We start from the raw sequence: 20,775 nt of genomic DNA on the forward strand, positions 1-20,775 counted from the left end.
GAGGCACTGGGGGCATTAAGGACACAGGAAGGGGGTACTAAGGACATAGGAAGGAGGCATTGGGGGCATTAAGGACACAGTACGCTGGCACTGGGGTACTAAGGACACAGTACGCAGGCACTGGGGCACTAAGGACACAGTACAGAGGTACTGGGGGCACTAAGGACATGGGAAGAAGGCACTGGGGGCATTATCGACACAGGAAGGAGGTAATGGGGGCACTAAGGACATAGGAAGAGATACTAAGGACATGGGAAGGAGGCACTAGGGACACTATGGACATAGGAAGGGGCACTAAGGACATAGGAAGGAGGCACTGAGGGCACTAAGGACATAGGGAGAGACATAGACAGAAAAAATGACTGACAGGCAGCGTGCAAGGAGAGAGAGACAAAGAAAAAAACCCCAGACAGACAGACATCTACTCTAGCACCTGTTAATGTAACGGGTTTAAAGACTAGTAACTAATTAACCTTATAATATCTTTTTGAATTATCTCTATTTAATGTTTTACTTTTCAATTCAGTATATCATTATAACCATCAACCGATATACTTATCAAAATAAAATCAAAATCTTTAACCTTTCCCTTTATCTATATTCCTGTGTCTAGTTACCGTTTAATCTTATAATAGTAAAATATAAATCCTCTGTGTCTCGAGCTGCATCCAATATACCTTCCTGCAGAGACTCATGCTGTATTGAGAGATTAATTATAATTTCCAAGATCTTTTCAATCTTATTAAAATCTTCTTATTCTGGACTCTATAACTCTTTTAATATCTGTTATATATACCATAAATCAGATTATACCAAGCATCTTGAAACCCATCTAGCAATATTAAAAATGTAATCTGCACTTTGCCATTCTGATTTTCCTTTTCTTTTATCAGCCAATCTGAATCAGTTCTAAAGACACTGTACACTGCTATTATTTAATCTGTTAGAAGCAATAAACTGTTTGCAGCATCATAGATACATTGAACTTTGGCCTTCCTATTTCCACTAGAAGCTCCCAGTATACAAAATTCTGAAATAACTACCGGTACTTATCCTACCGCAGTAGACAATATTTAAGTCACAGAAACAAAAAGGGTTAAAACTTTTTGTAAAGAATACAGAAACTAGTTATCTTCAACAGGAAATTAGAAGGAGTGCTTTCAAACTATTTCTAGAAATCCGGCCTGTAATGGAAACATTGTACAGAATATATCTTCTGAGCTTTTACCAAGTCATTCAGATAACGCGGATGATGTTCATACGTCTTACTGAATCTTTCTGTAAGAGGTTTGTTAACTTCTATCTGCCAGTAAAATTCACATTTAATTATTCTTATTTTCCAGTCAGATATCATTTTGAATTCTTAAGTTCACACCGTCTTTGAACTAATTTTCATTTCATCTGAATCCAGACTCATATGCTTAATGCATTTTTCGTTCTTGAAAATGGTATTGTTTTCTTTTTCTATAAAGTTTCTCAAAGTTGCTGGAGATTCAGTCAAGCCTTGCAGCATCTCATTGAGCCTTTAACTTGAGAAAATAAACGCCGGCTGTTCAGCTGTCTAATTGGAGCTGTCAAGTGACCTAGTTTTTCATTCTCATTGAATCCTGGGATATGTAGTTCCTGCTTCTTCCATTTGACCTTAACTCTTGTATAGAAAAGGAACTTTATTAAATATTTTTGGTTTATTTCTCCAGCACAATTATTTATCCAGTGGCAGTGATGATCCATTCGATGGACATAACAGTGACAGATACGACAGTGTTAAGCTCATGAAGGCTGGTAGGTTTCACAGCGATTTCAGACCGCCCAATCATACCCCGGTCGTTCTTGCGCTGCGTACCGCTTCTTAGGTCTGAGAAATCGATGTCAGTGTCAGTAAGGGGGATCGTGCCTGGATAAGAGAAAACAGCCCATGTGTGGCAAGCCAGAAGTATGAAGACAATGAAGTTAAACACACAGCATAGAATGGACACCAGACAGTGCCGGCGTATTTAAGCAGGAGGATGTGCTGCAGGATAACATAGTCAGCGTAGGCCACACTTAGGTAGGTGACAGAGACACAGAACAAACCGCATGGGTCCTTAACATAAGTCTCCACTTCTCAGCTTCCTACTGCCCCCGAGTGACCTTTTACATCATGACTGTTTGCATTAACATCATATCCATTGTTCCAATTCTCTACTGTGTTTCTTATTGAGAAATAGAATGATGAATCCATCTTCCTTCCTATATTCCATGTCTCAAGAGTTATTTGCATATAGCCTAAACATTCTAGTGGAGGCATTCTAAAGAGAATCTCATCTTCTTTTATCTTGCTTCAATAACAGTTTAAACAGTTGATTCAAAAATGATTCCATTTGTCAAATGATATCATTACATATAGATAACTTCAAGTTAAAAAAAAATAATATAGCCAAAAGCAATGAAAATAATCATTAATCAACTCTTCTTCCAGAACAACCTCCATAATAATAAAAATAGATGTTTGATATTATAATCTCTATAAAGACATCGGTTGTTCACAATTCTCCAGAAATTCCTGTAATTTTACAGGATCTTCAAAGTTTTATTGGTATATGTTACCATCATTATAGCAGGGTACATCAGTCCATATCTAGCACCGAGAGATCTTAGTTTTGGGCGCATCTCCAACAGTTTTTTCCTTTTATAGTTTCACGTTTCAAGTTTATTAAGATTTGTTATCTACGCAATATCATATATTTCAATGCGTATAACAATTTGTTAAAAAAAAGGGAGGACAAGACAAGACATTGGATAAAAATTATATATGTTCTGAAACAAACTGGTATAAAAGGTAAGAGGGACGAACTACAATCTTTAAAGAAAGAAATGAAACATTTGGGGAAGAACACATGGTGGGAACACATTAAAAAAAAGAATAATTTGGCGACCTACTCGTAAGATTGATAAAGGTCTAAAGGTTTAGTAATTGGTGAGTTTTGCTGTCTTTGTTTTGAATGCATCCTTATACAGAAAGCTTTTTAAGAAGCGTTTGAATTTTTCTAAGGAAGGTTCATTACGCAGATATAGTGGTAAATGGTAGAGTGGTAAATGGACCGAGAAAATGGTAAATCTCCTGGTCCCTATTATTTGTAAAGAAGGAATAGTTAATAAATGTTGTTGTGTTTATCTGAGTGCCCTAAATGGAGAATATGGTATCAAAAAACGATCCAGGAATATCGGAACATGTGGTAGCTAATGTGCAGCTTGTAAAAGTGGTGTAACATGGTCATATTTTTTTTGAATTTGTAATAATTTTTATTGCTGTATTTTGTATTATCTGTAGCCTTCTTATTTCTTTATTGGTTATGCCATGGTGTAAAGTATTGCAATAATCTAGCCTAGAAATGATTAATGAGTGGATTAGAATGTTGAGAGCTTCAGGTTTTGAAACTTTTGATAATGATCTGATGAGACGTAACTTATTAAACAATTTTTAACTATTGAACTAATTTGGTTATGATAAGAGATTTCTTGATCTACAGTAGTGTTACTCCCATTATTTTTGTTGTAGTTACTATTTGGAGAGGGATGTTATTTAGGAGTATCTGTGATGAAAATTTAAGATCATTTTTCCATGGGAAAAACATTACAGAAGATTTTGTTGCATTCAGGGCCAACATATTGTCCTTAAGCCATTGGCTTATTTGTTTTAACTTGTTATTTATAGTTGTTATCTCCTTTAGGTCTGCAGAGTTTAAAGGGTATAGATGTTGGATGTCATTTACATATGCAAATGAGGAAAATCCAATAGACTGACTGAGGGTTAGGAGAGGTGATAAAAAATCTTAGCAAAGTCAGGCACAATATGTATTTTTGAATCCTGGCACTTTAGATTTTTATTTTTTTTGCTAGTCAGATAATTTCCATAACTTGTTGATGTCTCAAAAGTTTAAAAATTAAAGGACGTGGCCCCTGTTGTTGATTTGTTCTCCGTGCGGGGATCCTTTGAGCCCTTTCAAATTCAAGTGGAAATCTCATTGTAAGAGGCAGGATCTTTGGAAGAAAGTTTTCTAGGAAGGAAATCGGGTCATTTTTTTCCACTCCCTCTGGTATCCCGATTATTCTCAAGTTATTTATTTTCCCTCTATTAATACAGTCTTCCAAGTCTCTTGTCAGAGTATCTATTATTATCCCAGGACAAGAAGGCATGATATTCTCACATATGGGTGACGTCATCTACGGAGCCCCAGCGCGGACAGCTTTTCAAGCAAACTTGATTGAAGTTTCAAGTTTGCTACACTGCACCATGCATGTGCATGCCTTCCTGCCCACTAGAGGGCGCATCCCCACCTCGTGGTCCTCAGTTCATTCTCTTCCGCGGAGCCAGAAGCCCTGTGGAAATTGTGCTCTTAGTTTTGCCTTCTGTCACCGCGGCTGTGTCTCTTTTTTGACTCGGTCGCTGTGTTTTTCTCTTTTGTTCTTTTTATTTCTTTCAGTTTTCGTCGAAAAAAAAAAAGTCTTTTTTGTTTGGCTCCAGGGGCTCCCGGTAGCCGCGGCCGCGGGACCTCGCTTGTTCCCGGCCGGTTTTTGGGCCCATGTCCCGTCCTGTGACGGGCTTTAAAAAGTGCACCCGGTGCGATCGGCTCCTGTCGATTACCGATCCTCACCGGTGGTGCTTGCGTTGCCTGGGCCCTGAGCACCCCTCCGACACCTGTTCCCGGTGCTCCACTTTTCAATGGAGAGCTTTCCGCCGCCGTCAGGCTCGCATGGCGGAGCTCTTTGCAGTTGACCCCGTGGCGGGGAAGGCCTCGACGTCGGCCTCGGCTTCGGCCCCGGCCTTGACCTCGGCCTCGACTCCTTCGTCCTCGCCCCGGGAGCCCCCGGCGTCGAAGCAGGTGTCTTCGACCCTGAAGTCGGTGAAGGGTAAGTCCTCACTTCCTGCTTCAGTTTCAGCCTCGAAGAAGCCATCCTCGAGCTCCTCGGCGGGGGCGGGTGGGTCGTCCTCGGCCCACCCCCGAGCGCCGAAGTCGGGTGCCCCGCGGGAATACTCGGTACCGAGGTCGCCCTCGAGGGAGCACCCGACGGCCCCGGACCTGCCGACTATGATGGGGGTTCCCGTCTTTCAGGACTTGCTCCTGGCTCTCATTGCCTCGGAGCTGTCCGGGGCCCTCACGCACCTTCAGCAGGCTTCGGCCTCGGCTGCCCCGGCGTCGGTGACCTCGGTCTCGGTGCCCTCGACTTCAGGCCCGGGGGGGGGGTTTCGGCCTCGGTCCCGACCTTGCCCTCGACCTCGGTTGACCAGCCTGAGCGGAGTGTGCGGCCTCGGGACAAGGTGCGGTGGGTTCGGAGGATCTCTTCGTCCTCGTCGAGGTCCTCCTGGGGTTCCTTGCCCTCGGCTCAGCCTCGGGCGAAGCTTCGGTCGAGGAAGGCCAAACGCCACCGGGCTTCTCCTCGACGACACAGTCGCTCCTCGCCGACCGGGGCCGAGACCCTGCGGGTCTCCGAACTGCGCCTCGATAACCCGAGGCTTTTGCTTTCGTCTGAGGTTGAGTGCTCGAGGGACTCTTCGCCAAGACGAAAGGGGCGTGCCTCGGTGCCCCATACCCCGGGGACTTCCCGAAGGGGTTCCTCGGGGCGTGGGCGGTCCCCGACCCCGTCCAGATTGCTCGATGCGGCTTCTTGGGGCTCGGGGTCTGGCACGGGGAAGGAGCCTCGATACTCACGCGAGGCTTCTCCTTCCTTCTTGGCGAGGCGCTCGTCTCGATCTCCCTCCCCGCCTTCGAAGCCCTCCTCTTTCTCGAGGTTCATTCTTGATATGGGAAGGGCTTTGGACCTTGATCTGGGAGCAGGATCAAAGTACACGAAGTAGTTTTTGGAGGAGCAGGATTTGCCCTCCCCTCCTCGAGAAACGCCTCGGCTACCTCTCAATAAGGTTCTTATCCAGACCTTTTTGAGGAACCTTGACTCCCCTCTTACAGTCACAGCGGTGCCTTCTAAGATGGAGTCCAAATATCGCACGGTTCCGTGCAAGGGCTTTGATAAGGCACAGCTGTCCCACCAGTCCCTACTGGTGGAGTCGGCTTTGAAGAAGTCGCAGCCTTCCAGGGTCTCGGCGGCTGTTCCCCCCGGACGGGAGGGACGGATCTTGGACAAGTTTGGTCGTCGCCTCTATTCTAACTCTTTGATGGCGACCAGGGTCCTGAATTACGCATTCACCTTCTTGTCTTATTTGAGACAGATGGTGAAGTCGTTGCCGAGGTATTATGGAGTCATGCCAGATTCCCATAAAGAGGATTTTGGGGTTTTTATGTCCAATTTGTCCCAACTGCGTCTCTACCTCTTCCATGCGGTGTATGACGCGTTTGAGCTCGCCTCTCGCGTGTCAGCCTTCGCGGTGGCCATGCGCTGCCTGGCATGGCTCCGTACCCTGGAGATGGACCCGAACTTACAAGAACGTCTGGCCAATCTTCCTTGTGTTGGCTCAGGGCTGTTTGATGAGTCCTTGGAGGCGGCGACCAAGCGTTTGTCTGAACACGAACGCTCTATTGCCTCATTGGTCCGTCCCAAACCCCGGGCTCCACCGCAGAAGCCGTTTAGACCTCCTCCGCGGTGGTACCCGCAGAAGTCGACACCGTCTTTCTCCAGGCCTCCGCCCCGACGTCCCCAGCAGCAGGGCAGGGCGTCCCAACCAAAGCCTCAGGCGCAAGGAGCGTCTAAACCCGTTCCGTCTTTTTGACGTGATGTGTGGTTGGGGGCGGGCCCCCTCCGCACTGTCAAAGGACCCCCTTCCTATCGGGGGCCGATTGCAGGCCTTTCTCCCAGCATGGGCCGAGATCACGTCGGACGCTTGGGTGCTCCGGATTATCTCCGAGGGCTACTCGCTGAATTTCTTGTCCATGCCACCGGAACATCCGCCGGGGATTTCTCTTTGCTGCCGAGGCCAGCTTCCTCTTCTCCTGTCCGAGGCCAGGTCCTTGTTGGGCCTTCGGGCGGTGGAGCATATGCCCCCGAACCAAAGGGGATGGGGGTTTTACTCCCGTTACTTTTTGGTCCCGAAGAAGACCGGGGACTTATGCCCCATTCTGGACCTCCGGAGGCTCAACAAGTTCCTTGTCCGGGAGAAATTCCGTATGTTGTCCCTTCCAGTCCTGTACCCTCTACTAGACTCGGGGGGACTGGATGTGCTCCCTGGACCTGAAGGAAGCATATACGCATGTTCCGGTGCATCCTGCCTTTCGCCAATACTTACGGTTCCAGGTGGGGGAGTTGCACCTCCAATATCGAGTCCTCCCCTTCGGGCTGGCCTCGTCTCCTTGGGTCTTTACAAAGTGTATGGTGGTGGTCGCGGCTGCCCTACGATCCCAGGGGCTGCAGGTCTTCCCCTACCTGGACGATTGGCTGATCAAGGCTTCATCCCGGGAGAGGGTTATCTCAGCGACCTGACAGACTATCATCTTCCTTCAACGTCTGGGGTTCGAGGTAAATTTTCCCAAATCGCAGTTGTGCCCGGCTCAATCCCTTCAGTTTATCGGGGCCGTGCTGGACACGGTTCGCCTTCGTGCATTCCTGCCCTCATCGAGACTGGAGGCTCTGCTTCGCCTGGCTTGTCAGATTCTGCTGCAGCGCTCCATCTCTGCACACCGGCTAATGATTCTACTCGGCCATATGGCTTCGACAGTTCATGTCACGCCGTTTGCCCGATTGCGTCTGAGACTCCCTCAGTGGACCTTGGCCTCCCAGTGGCGCCAGGATCGAGACCCGCTCTCCCTTCCTGTAACGGTCACTCCTTCCTTGAGACGGTCGCTCCGTTGGTGGACCAACTCTTCCAATCTTTCCGGGGGTTTGCTCTTTCTCGTCCCTCCGCATCGCAAGGTCCTGACCACGGACTCTTCGGAGTATGCGTGGGGGGCTCACCTCGACGGTCTGCGGACTCAAGCGCTATGGTCGGCGGAGGACCGTCATTGTCACATCAATATGTTGGAGCTTCGTGCCATTTTTCTGGCAGCCCGAGCCTTCGGTCACCTGCTGCGCAATCAGGTGGTCCTGGTACGGACGGACAACCAAGTGGCGATGTATTATGTAAACAAACAAGGGGGAACGGGCTCTTGGTCCCTGTGCCGGGAAGCCTTGCGCCTTTGGGAATGGGCGACCTCCCAGAACATCTTCCTGCGGGCGGTTTACATTCAGGGAGAGAAGAATTGTCTAGCCGACAAACTCAGTCGTCTTCTCCAGCCGCACGAGTGGTCGCTCAACTCCCGAGTTCTGCGCGAGGTCTTCGACCGCTGAGGGACGCCTCAGGTGGATCTGTTTGCCTCCCCGGAGACTCACAAACTGCCCCTCTATTGTTCAAGAATTTACTTCCGAGACCGTCTCGAGGCAGATGCCTTCCTTCTCGACTGGGGAGGGAGATTCCTTTATGCATTTCCTCCTTTTCCTCTGATCTTGAGGACGTTGGTTCACCTCAAGTCATCCAGAGCCACTATGATTCTCATAGCGCCACGTTGGCCTCATCAGCACTGGTTTTCCCTGCTCCTTCAACTCAGTGCCAGGGAGCCTCTACTTCTGCCTGTGTTTCCCTCTCTGCTGTTTCAGAGTCGGGGTTCGCTGTTGCATCCCAATCTTCGGTCATTACATCTGACGGCTTGGTTCCTTTCCCCCTGACTTCAGCGGTCAGGGAGGTGTTGGAAGCCTCGTGCAAGGTCTCGACTCGGCTTTGTTATTCCCAGAAGTGGACCAGATTTTCATCCTGGTGTACCTCGCGCCATTTGGAACCAAGGTTGGTTCTGATATCCTCGGTTCTGGAATATTTGCTGCATTTGTCCAAGTCTGGGCTGAAGACAACTTCCATCCGGGTGCATCTCAGTGCTATTGCTGCTTTCCATCGGCATCTAGAGGGACGTTCTCTCTCTCTTCATCCTCTGGTGGTTCGTTTCATGAGGGGTTTAGTTAATGTTAATCCTCCTCTGAAACCTCCTCCTGTAGTTTGGGATCTGAACGTAGTCTTGGCTCAGCTGATGAAACCTCCATTTGAGCCAATTGACAAGTCTCTTCCTAAGTTTCTCACTTGGAAGGTGGTCTTTTTACTTGCGCTCACGTCTGCTCGTCGAATCAGTGAGCTTCAGGCTTTGGTAGCGGACCCGCCCTTTACTGTGTTCCATCATGACAAGGTGGTTCTTCGCACCCATCCAAAATTTCTACCTAAAGTTGTGTCTGATTTCCACCTCAATCAGTCTATTGTCCTTCCGGTGTTCTTTCCGAAGCCCCACTCTCATCCTGGTGAGGCGGCGCTTCACACGCTGGACTGTAAGAGGGTGTTGGCTTTTTATCTCCAACGTACCAAGTCTCATCGGAAGGTTCCTCAATTATTTTTGTCCTTTGATCCTAATAGGCTGGGACATCCTGTTTCCAAGCGCACCTTGTCCAACTGGCTGGCTGCTTGTATTTCTTTTTGTTACGTTCAGGCTGGTCTCACGCTCCATGGTCGAGTCACGGGGCATAAGGTCCGGGCGATGGCAGCTTCTGTTGCTTTCCTCCAGTCTACTCCTGTGGAGGACATATGTAAAGCTGCCACTTGGTCTTCGGTTCATACGTTCACCTCACACTACTGTCTGGACACTTTGTCCAGGAGCGACGGCCGGTTTGGCCAGTCGGTGTTACGTAACCTGTTTTCCTAAATTGCCATCCTCCCACCTGCCCTTTTTTGGTTGGCTTGGAGGTCACCCACATGTGAGAATATCATGCCTGCTTGTCCTGGGATAAAGCACAGTTATTTACCGTAACAGGTGTTATCCAGGGACAGCAGGCATATATTCTCACAACCCGCCCACCTCCCCGGGGATGGCTTCTTTGCTGGTTATGGAACTGAGGACCACGAGGTGGGGATGCGCCCTCTAGTGGGCAGGAAGGCATGCACATGCGTGGTGCAGTGTAGCAAACTTGAAACTTCAATCAAGTTTGCTTGAAAAGCTGTCCGCGCTGGGGCTCCGTAGATGACGTCACCCACATGTGAGAATATATGCCTGCTGTCCCTGGATAACACCTGTTACGGTAAGTAACTGTGCTTTTTCCTGTCCACTATGTATTGTTGTATCTCTTTCTCATTTGCCGCCATTTTCTCCAGTTGATCCAATTTGAGATTAATAAGTTCCACCCTTTTTGTGAGGTTTGCTACCTCATCTTTAACCTCTTTAAGTTCCAAGTTTATTGATTTTTAATATACCGACCATCAACAGGTATCTAGCCGGTTTACAATAAAAGATAAAACAGAAGTAAAATGATGCTTATAGATAGTAAAATTAATAAAAAAGGCAATGGGGAAGTGGACATTAAGGACATTTGACGATGACAAACATGAAAGTGAGGTTGACAAGGGAAGGGGGGGGAAAGTTACATTATTAGTGGTGAAAAGAGAGTAAAAGAAGAGAGAGAGAAAAAAAAAAGGCTTGAATGTGAAAGGGAGGGGAAGGGGAGGAACAAAAGGGAATGAGTTCGCTTCTTGAAAGCGGTTGGGTGAATTGGTGATGGAAGATTCACAAGCAATAAAATGCGTCTTGAAATAAGAAGGTTTTCAGATTAGTCATAAATTTATCAATAAGTTGTTCCTGTCGAAGTTGGGATGGCAAAGCGTTCCATAGTGTAGGGGCGACTACTGAAAAGTTGGTTTTCCTAGTATAGAAGAATTCTTTTATAGAAGGGACAGATAGTAAGTTCTAGTCAGCAGATCTTAAAGACCGTGAAGGGCAAATCGGAATAAGAAGTTTGTCAAGAAAAGATAGTTTACGGGAGGATTTGATTTTAAAGACCAACATGAGGGTTTTATATGTGATATGATGTGTAATGGGTAGCCAATGCGCTTCTTTCAAGAGAGGGGTGACGTGATCATATTTCCCTAGCTTATAAGTTTTTGTGAGTTTTTGTTAGAGACAATATCTTTGATTTGTCTGAGCTCTGATAAAATATCACTGCTGTCTTCTTTCGGCAGCGGCACTTTTGTGGGAGTTGCCGACTCTGGCTTAGATCTTTTTGCATTACCTGAACTTGACCAGGCATGTCTCCTTTCTGCTGTTTACCCGATGCCATATTAAGCTCAGAAATCGTAAATATAACTGGTGGAACTAACTTTTGTAGCTTATTTACTCTTTTATTAAGCCTATTACTGCGGAGCTGCTCTTTCACCCGACCATCTGGCTGCGCTTCCAAGCCACGCCCCTCCCATTAAAAAATACTTTGACGCTATGTCCTTTAGACTACTGGTGCAGTCTTTAATCCTATCAATGCTAGACTACTGCAACATTGTTTATCTAGGTATCCCAAAAAAACAGTACAAAAACTAACAATAGCGCAGAACACGGCAGTTTGCTTGATCTTTGGATTGAGGAAAAACGACCACATTAGTCCTTACTACAAAAAGTTACATTGGTTGCCAATGGAGGCGCGACTACTGTTCAAATTTGCCTGTATTTGTTTCAAGCAGATCTGTGGACTAGCGCCTTCCTACCTGCTACCTCACTTCTTATTACACAACCCCACACGACCAACCAGAAATTGAAATATCTTTACGTACCCAAAGATCACAGGCTGCAAATACAAATCCTTTCTGGACAGGACCTTCAAGTTCCAAGCAAGCAAACAGCAGTCCTGGCTGTGAAACTACATCAATATAGCCAGATTGACCTATGGCGCATTCCGAAAATCAATTAAAACCTTTCTGTTTGACAAATTCATCTCGTAAACAGAAGCCTCTCCACTGAAAATGATACATTTTCCCTCTACCAACCTCAATGTAATTTGCTGCCCTTTACCTTGTTTTTTATGTAACCCTCACTTCTGGCATCCTGTAACTCGCTGGATTGTCCAGCCTTCTTCGAATGTGAACCGCCTAGAAGTCTTTCGACTATGACGGTATAGAAGAATAAAGTTATTATTATTATTATTTAAAATGTTCCAGCTACTGACTCACTCCCTCAGGTTCTGTGACTTGCAACAGTGTCCAGAGAAGGACACAAGTTGTGTCTGGACTCGCTGCCTGATCCTTGCATTGATGGAGAAGGATCCCCTTTCTGTTTTGAAGTCAGAGGCTGTCCTGAGATTTCTGAGGTGACATGGTAATATGGACCTAAGCTTAAACCAGAAACTCATTCTTAACTAACTTTTAGTTCTAAGTGGCTTTCGGATAGAGTTGAATGTAGAACTTGTCAGTTATTGTGACCTGAGACTGCTTTATTTCCTAGGGAGCAGCGTGAGAAAGAAGAGATTGAAAAATACCGCATGGAGAGGCCCAAAATTCAGCAGCAGTTTTCTGATTTAAAGGTAGGGACTCAGTGTTTGTATTTGTCTAATTTATTGCTTTATATCTAGAAAATGAATTTTTTAGTATGTTGTTGTTTTAGAAAATGTAAGTTGTATTGTATAACAGTTTGAATTTTTTATTTTTAGCCTATACAGTGGTACCTCGGTTTACGAGTGCACCGGTTTGCGAGTGTTTTGCAAGACGAGCAAAACATTTGCAAATTTGGTGCCTCGTAAACCGAGCTTGCCTCGCTGTACGAGCGCCCCCCCCCCCCCCCCCGCGAACCGGCACCCTTCCCCTCGTGATCCGGCACTCCCCCGCCGCCATCGGGCACCCCCCCGCCGCCACCTGAGATTCCCCAACCCACCCGAACCCTCTTCTTACTTCCAGTGTAGCCTCCGCATCGGCACCAGCATGTTCTGTGCCCGAAAATCTGCTTCCTATGCCGGGCCTTGAGCATGTGCGCATGCTCAAGGCCTGAGAGTTCACGTTCAACGTGAACTCTCAGGCCTGCGCATGCTCAAGGCCTGGCACAGGAAGCAGATTTTCGGGCACAGGACATGCTAATGCCGGCGATGCCGATGCGGAGGCTACACTGGAAGTAAGAAGAGGGTTCGGGTGGGTTGGGGGATCTCAGGTGGCGGCGGGGGGGGTGCCGGTGGCGGCGGGGGGTGCCCGATGGCGGCGGGGGGGGGTGCCGGTTCACGGGGGGGAGGGTGCCCGTTCGCAGGGTGGGCCTTCGGGGGGAGCAGCGCTGCTGGCCTCGGGGTGGGAAGGTTTGGGGTGGGAACATATCAAAGCAAGTTTCCCTTACTTTCTATGGGGAAACTTGCTTTGATATACGAGCATTTTGGATTACGAGCATGCTCCTGGAACGGATTATGCTCGTAATCCAAGGTACCACTGTACTACAAATATTGTGCAACTAGTAACAGCTCAACAGGAAAAAAAATAAACTCACTGTGGAAGAGAGGTTAGATCAAAGTACAGTCAAACCCGGTTTGCAAGTGTTTTGCAAGACGAGCAAAACACTCTAGCAAATTAACTCGGAAAACGAGCGCCGTCCCGCTAAATGAGCACATACGTGTGTGTTACATATAAGCAAGCACAATGTCATTGAGCACTCAGTGCTGTGCTGATTGACGCTGTGCGTGTTTATGCGCAACGCGCACGTATGTGATTGTTTAGCAGGACGGTGCTCGGCTAAGTGGGCTCGGGGGTTCTCCAACGTGGTGTGGAAAGGGAGGCTGGCAGACAGCAGAGGCATTGCCTTGAAGTGCATCCATTATGAGGGCAGTATTGCCTGCAGCTATATGGGGACCCCGAGGGTTGCTAGCACCTGGCCACCTACAAACTGCTGAAGGGACTGTGGCACCCGGGCATCATCCAGGCAGGTACCCACTCCTGGCCACTTCCTCCCAGTTCCTTATAGCACTCCTTTTGGATTGTGGAATGAATCATTTGAGTTACCATTATGTCCTATGGGGAAATTTGCTTTGATATACGAGTGCTTTGGATTACAAGCATACTTCTGGAACAAATTATGCTCTTAAACCAAGGTACCACTGGTAAGCTTTAATTTTTCTTTTTATAATATCAGATTTGATGGTTCTTGTAGTTCTCTGGTCCTTGATTTTCCACCTTTAACCTGTTTGGCTAATTGTTGCAATACATCTCTGTGATCTGAAATTTAGTATAAATGCAGGAGCTGCTGTAATTCACTTCTTTAGCGAACTAAACTAAACTAAACCTTAGGTTTGTATACCGCATCATCTCTACATTCGTAAAGCTCGACACGGTTAACAAGAGTTAGGGTAGAAAGGAACTCCAATATAGGAAAGAGGAAAAATGAAGAGAAAATTTAGGACTAGATTAACCAGAGAGGGAGGAGGAGTTACATTTTTGAGAATAACCAGGTTTTCAGATGTTTACGGAAGAGTTGGAGGGAGCTCAGATTCCTAAGAGGGGAGGTAAGGTTGTTCCAGAACTGAGTGATTCTGAAGGGGAGGGAAGAACCTAGTTTTCCTACAAGGGAAACGCCTTTTAGAGAGGGAAAGGAAAGTTTCAGTTTTTGGGTGGATCTGGCGGAATTAGGATTAGAGGAGTTCCAAGAAAGAGGAATGAAGGGAGGGAGGATACCATGTAGGATCTTGAAAGTGAGGCAGGCACATTTGAAGTGGACTGGAGATTATCGGAAGCCAGTGGAGCTTGGACAAAAGCGGTAAGATGTGGTCAAATTTGCTTTTTGCGAAGATAAGCTTAGCAGCGGTATTCTGAGTCCGCAGGAGTCTATGAAGGTTTTTCTTTGTTAGGCTAAGGTAGATAGAGTTGCAGTAGTCCAGTCTAGAAAGGATGGTGGATTGGACAAGGACAGCTAAGTGTTTTTGATGAAAACAGGATCTCACTTTTCTCAGCATGTAAAGGCTGAAGAAACATTTTTTTACTAGGGAGTTGAGGTGATCATTGAAGGAAAGTGTAGAGTCAATGATGACTCCCAGAACTTTACTAGAATACTCAAGATGTAGAGTGGGGCCAGAGGACAGTGGGATGGAGGTGGGCAGTTGGTCCAATTTTGGACTGAGCCAGAGAAGTTTTGTTTTAGATTCGTTCAGTTTCATCTGCACGGTTTGGGCCCAGGATTGAAGGTTTGATATACATGAGGATATGTTCGCCGAGAGGTTGGTGAGGTTCCGGTCGGTCTCAAGGAGTACAAAGATGTCATCTGCGTAAGTGTAGAGTGTTTCAAGGGGGGAGAGATGGAGGAGTTTAAGGGAGGATATATAAATGTTGAAAAGAATAAGAGAGAGAGGTGAGCCTTGCGGGACTCCACAGATCGGGTTCCAGGGGGAGGAGGAAGTGCCCTTCATATTGACTATGTAGGAGTGGGAGCGTAAGAACTTCGAGAACCAGTCAAGGGTTGTGGAGTTTATGCCTATCTCAGTGAGTTGGTAAATAAGAATATCATGATGGACGACATCAAAAGCTGCAGAGAGGTCGAATTGAAGAAGGACGGCGAACTTGCTGCGGGAATGGAAATATTGAACTTTTGAGATTAAGGAGGTCAGAAGGGATTCGGTGCTGAAATTGAACGGAAGCCATATTGGTAGGGTTGAAGAATGTTGAATTTCTCAAGGTAGGAAGTTAGTTGAGTGGATATGATGGATTCTAGCATCTTGGTAAGAAGGGGAATGTTAGCTATTGGACGGTAGCTGGATGGTGAAGAGGGGTCAAGCTCGGGTTTTTTCAGTAGTGGGGTTAGGGAAATATGACCCATTTCTGGGGAGAAGAGACCCGAATGGAGGGTGGAGTTTATGAGAATGGTAAGAGATGAGATGGCCTGAGGGGGAGTGTTCTTGTAAAGGTAGGAGGGGAAAGGATCCAAGGTACAGTTGCAAGATTTTAATTTGAGGCAGAGATTATAGACCAGGGATTCGGAAACAAGTTCGAAGGAAGACCAGGATCTGTCTGCTGGGATAGGGTAGGAGTCTGTTGAGAAAGGGTTGCGGTCAATTGGAATCAGAGATTTGTAGGAGACTGCCGTGGGAAGGAGCGCCTCAAGGTGGAGACCTTATCGTTGAAGAACTTTGCTAGAGAATCGGCAGAGGGGGAGGAGGGAAGTATGGAGTCATTTTTGGAGGTTAAGGAATGCCAGATGTTGAATAATGTGCTACTCTGATTGTTGGATTTGGAGATTTTGTCGCCGTAGAAGTTTTTCCTAGCTTTTTTTAGAACGGTATTGTAGATTTTGATGTTGACCCTCCAGGAGAGTTTGTCTGTAGGGGATTTAGATTTTTTCCATTTTCGTTCCAGAGCACGGTATTTTTGTTTCAGTTCTCTGTGGTATGGGAGGTACCAAGGGGCCTTACGGGGGTAGGAAATGGTTTTATTGGAGAGAGGGGCGAGGGAATGGAAGATAGACTCGGAGAGGGCGACCCAGTTTTTCCAGTTAGATTCTGGTTCTGCAGGTTTAGAGATGGGGGAAAATTTGTTGAGAAAATTGATCCAGAACAGATTGCTCGAGATTTTTTTACGGAAGATAATAGAATTTGAGGTGCGGGATGGGGGCCCGAGATGTGACATGAAAATGGGGAGACAGAAGGCCCCAGGTAGTGGTCAGACCAGGGGACAGTTTCCCAGCGAATGTCGTCGGTTGAGGTTTTGTGAGTAGTGAGATCTAGAAAGCTGATGAGGTCTAGTGTGTGGCCTTTTTTGTGGGTTGGGGGAGAGTGAGAGTGGGGGAAAGCCTAAGGCAGAGAGGAAGCGAAGATATGGGATGTTAGCTGTTATCTCCCAATAGTCCCGAATCTGCAGAAGGGTATCACTTTAAAACTCTGAACTCCTCCTCTTTTGCAGTGAAGAACAGCTCCCTCTTCAGTTTTTCCTTGTGCAAGTGAACTCAGAAGATGTGTTCTGTTACGTCCCTTCAGGATTCCTTGTTCTATGTGTTCAATCCCTTCCCGCAATCTGGGAGTTGCAGAAATCCAAACACTTTTCTGAGCATGTGCTCCTCCTACCTTAGAGAGTGAGTTAGAGCCCCCTTACAGTTTCAGTTTCTTCAAGCAATCCGTGCTGAAGTCTTTTGCTCTACTCTGCATCTTTTTCTTATTTTTTTCGCATAAAGGTTGTTTTTTTCTATGTCTTCTGCTAGAGGAAAAGATGCAGTCTCATGGAGCTGGACTGCTGTTTCACAGAGAAACTTCAGCGGATCTGTGGAGCCAGTCTGCTTCTGTCACCCTTCTCAGACTCGGGGTCCATTCCCCTGGGAGTTTGCTTGCTCTCTGACCCTGTTATGGGTTTAAGCGCAGGCTGTATGCGTCCTGAGTAAAATATCCCTCCGGGTTTCAGGGCACAGGCTGCGTTTCCCACTCCCAGTTGTGTGGAGTTTCTGTGGGGGGCGGAGGTTACAGTTGGTGTCTGTCAGACTGGCAGTCCGAAGATCTTCAAGTTTGGTCATTTGGAGCAGTTTCTGAGGCAGAAAAATGCTGATGTGGATGAAACACTGTCACTGTCATCAGCATTTTTGTTCTCTTGACGTTATTACATCATCACGTTTTCATATGGAGTCTCTCCTCCCCCCTCTCCTTTGGTTTAAATCGGGTGAGGCGGGCAGCGTTCTCCGTTGTTTGGAACCTTTGAATGAATTTTGCAAATGGTATGTAATTTTTTGTGCTTCTCACTCACTTATTGCCAACAAGATGTTAAGACTCTCCATAGCGTAGTTTATTTAAGCATTTTTCTACGTTATGTGTGTGGTTTTGATAGATTTTTTGTATTTCAGATTATCTCATGGAACTTAATTACAGTTGCACAGCGTACTTAAATGAGTGTATCTGGGTCTCCTGAAGCAGAACACGAAACGGGGCCACGTTGGGACCCCTAAGATCTATATTCACAAGATAAGTGTATTGCATCAGCATTCCGGCGAGATTTATTGTCATAAGAAATTTAGAAAGAATACACGCTATCTTTGGAAGGATTAAGAAAAGTCTTACAACCAGTATAATATTTTACCAGTTCTCAGAGAATGATTATTTACAAAGTATATGCAATGACTGGACGGTAAACTCTTATCCCAAGAGGAGTTTTCACCCCCTCTTCAGAGTTTCACTTCTCTGAGCATACATCTAAGGAGTCTTTTGCTCTCTCTTTACTGGTATTTATTACAGTCAGTTTTTTCATTCATAATCATAGTTCTTTACTGACTATGGTTTTACATAAAGTCCCTGTGTTTGGTCTTAACGAAGTTGCATCCAACTTTGGCATTAACTTAATGTTCAATTTTTCTGCTTTCTTTTCAAAATCTACGTTTCCATGTCTTCCCTTCCCTTCCTATCTCTCTCTTCTTCCGTCCTATTTCCATGGTCTGGCATCTCTTTCCTTCCTTTCTCTCCCTCCCTCCTTCCTTCCTTTCCCCTGGTCTGGCATCTGTCTCCTTCCCTTCCCCCATGCCCTGGCATCTCTCCCTCCCCCTCCATGGTCTGATGTCTCCTTTCCTTCCCTCCCTCCCATGAACTTGGCTTCTTCTCTTGTTCCTCTTCCCTTGTTCCTTCTCCTTCCTTCCCTCTCTTTCCCTAATTGGATGCAGAAGCAACAGAAGCAGCATTTCCCTTCTCCCTTTCCTGTGCAGGAGAGGCATTTCTCTTCCCCTTTCCCTCCCTCTCCCTTTCCCTGTACAGCAGCAGCAGCATTTCCCTAGGGTCCCCCTTTCCTATGTAGCAGAAGCATTTCTCTTTCCCCTCCCCTTCTGTTCTCTTCCTTGTGGAGCAGCAGCGTGTCTGGCCGGCTCGTTCCGTTCAAAGCCGCGGGTGGTGGCTCCTTGCGAGATCCGCGCCTGCGTCTGAAGCCTCTTTGATTTTGTGACGTCAGATACAGTAGTGGATAGCACGAGGAGCCGCCAACCCGCGGCTTTGAACAGAACGAGCTGGCCAGACACACTGCTGCTCCAAAAGGAAGGGGAAGAGAAATGCTGTTGATCGAGTTCAGACTGCGGGCCGCAAATAAAACCTGGAGAGCCAAATGTGGCCCGTGGGCCACGTGTTTGAGACCGCTGCTGTATGGTAACCCCTGTCATAATGAGTAATTAATTGTTATTGTTAGAAGATATTTGGCTCCTAACCCTCATTGATGTACCAAATAGCACCGTATCATATAATAATGCCACTGGATTTTCCAACAAGCTATTTATTTGACACCAAATTGAATTCCAAAAAACCTGTATCAATGGACAATAAAATATCAAATGATCTAATGTCCCAGCGTCAAGATGACAGTGCCAGCAGAAATGTTATAGAGAAAGACTGACATTTGTCGAGAGAATGAAGATGAATATGAAGATCATTATGGCTTCTCAACTTGGTTCTTATAAGGGAAGTGGCTTAGAGTGATTGGATCCCTGACAAAAAACTGTGGTGCTTAAACTTTATGGCTGCATAGGAATGGGATTTTTGGATTTTATTTATTTTTGCCATTTTGGCACGAATTTGCTGGTGGCGGCCATCTTGGATTTTAATCAATCTTTTTTTTCCCCAAAGTTTGATTTCTGCCTCAAAACCCTTCAATTTTGTTGCAAATCGATTGGGATGGACTCCTCAGCCCCTAATCTGTCGACTGCATGTATGGATTGCGCTACATTGGCCTCGGAACAGCATTTGTGGACATGGCGGCTCGCTCTGATGCTGTTCTTGGGACTTCAGTGTTGTGGGCAGGCTCTTCTGTTCCTCCTTGCTTTGGTACGTCACCTAGAGTATGGAATCTGGAACGGACATAACAGAATGGAAGAAAAGGTTTTTACCTTTGGTAATCTTCTTTCTGTTAGTCCCTGTAGGATTCCATACAACCCATCCTCTCTGTGGAAGCTCCATTATTTCGGAATTGCCTGCATTTCTTTCTGCCTCGGATATCCTCCTTACATGCTTCAGGATCTTCTAGCAAGTTGACAAATCCTGAGGGCAGTTTGCTCTTCTATGAGGATTCATCTTGCTAATGGCTGTTTCTTGTGGGTGCTCATTGCATACAGAAGTTTAGTTCTACATTGTTCCTTAATGTCTTTTCTACCCTGTTTCCCTGAAAATAAGGCCTAGAATAATTTTTTAAAGATGCTCCTAATATAAGCCCTATCCTGAAAATAAGCCCTAGCATGATTTTTTAAAGATGCTCCTAATATAGGCCCAACCCCAAAAATAAGCCCTAGTTAAGAACTGGGTTCACCAAAGTGGTGAACTGGATCAGAAACTGGCTGTCGGACAGACACCAGAGGGTGGTGGTTAATGGAAGTCGCTCGAAGGAAGGAAAGGTGACTAGTGGAGTCCCTCAGGGTTCGGTGCTGGGGCCAATCCTGTTCAATATGTATGTAAGTGACATTGCTGAAGGGTTAGAAGGAAAAGTGTGCCTTTTTGCAGATGATACCAAGATTTGTAACAGAGTAGACACCGAAGAGGGAGTGGAAAATATGAAAAAGGATCTGCAAAAGTTAGAGGAATGGTCTAATGCCTGGCAACTAAAATTCAATGCAAAGAAATGCAGAGTAATGCATTTGGGGATTAATAATAGGAAGGAACCGTATATGCTGGGAGGAGAGAAGCTGATATGCACGGATGGGGAGAGGGACCTTGGGGTGATAGTGTCCGAAGATCTAAAGGCGAAAAAACAGTGTGACAAGGCAGTGGCTGCTGCCAGAAGGATTCTGGGCTGTATAAAGAGAGGCGTAGTCAGTAGAAGGAAGAAGGTGTTGATGCCCCTGTACAGGTCATTGGTGAGGCCCCACTTGGAGTATTGTGTTCAGTTTTGGAGACCGTATCTGGCGAAAGGCATAAGAAGACTTGAGGGGGTCCAGAGGAGGGTGACGAAAATGATAGGAGGCTTGCACCAGAAGACGTATGAGGAGAGACTGGAAGCCCTGAATATGTATACCCTAGAGGAAAGGAGAGACAGGGGAGATATGATTGAGACGTTCAAATACTTAAAGGGTATTAACGTAGAACAAAATCTTTTCCAGAGAAAGGAAAATGGTAAAACCAGAG

General features: G+C 46.3%; 1 protein-coding gene across 4 annotated transcripts in view; it reads left to right on the forward strand.

The window, feature by feature from the left end:
- PRPF6 (pre-mRNA processing factor 6) overlaps positions 1-20,775 on the forward strand; it is a 325,322-nt gene that overhangs the window by 48,423 nt on the left and 256,124 nt on the right. For all 4 annotated transcript variants that reach the window (XR_004541083.1, XR_004541082.1, XM_033963163.1 and 1 more), the window contains exon 4: positions 12,198-12,276. Coding sequence is in view for 2 of the 4 variants with exons in the window: in XM_033963163.1 (XP_033819054.1) it covers positions 12,198-12,276 (79 nt within the window). In the remaining 2 variants the exon portion in view is untranslated. The remainder of the gene's footprint in view (positions 1-12,197; positions 12,277-20,775) is intronic.

This window comes from Geotrypetes seraphini, chromosome 11 (assembly GCF_902459505.1).
Source record: "Geotrypetes seraphini chromosome 11, aGeoSer1.1, whole genome shotgun sequence".
Classification (NCBI taxonomy): Eukaryota; Metazoa; Chordata; class Amphibia; order Gymnophiona; family Dermophiidae; genus Geotrypetes; species Geotrypetes seraphini.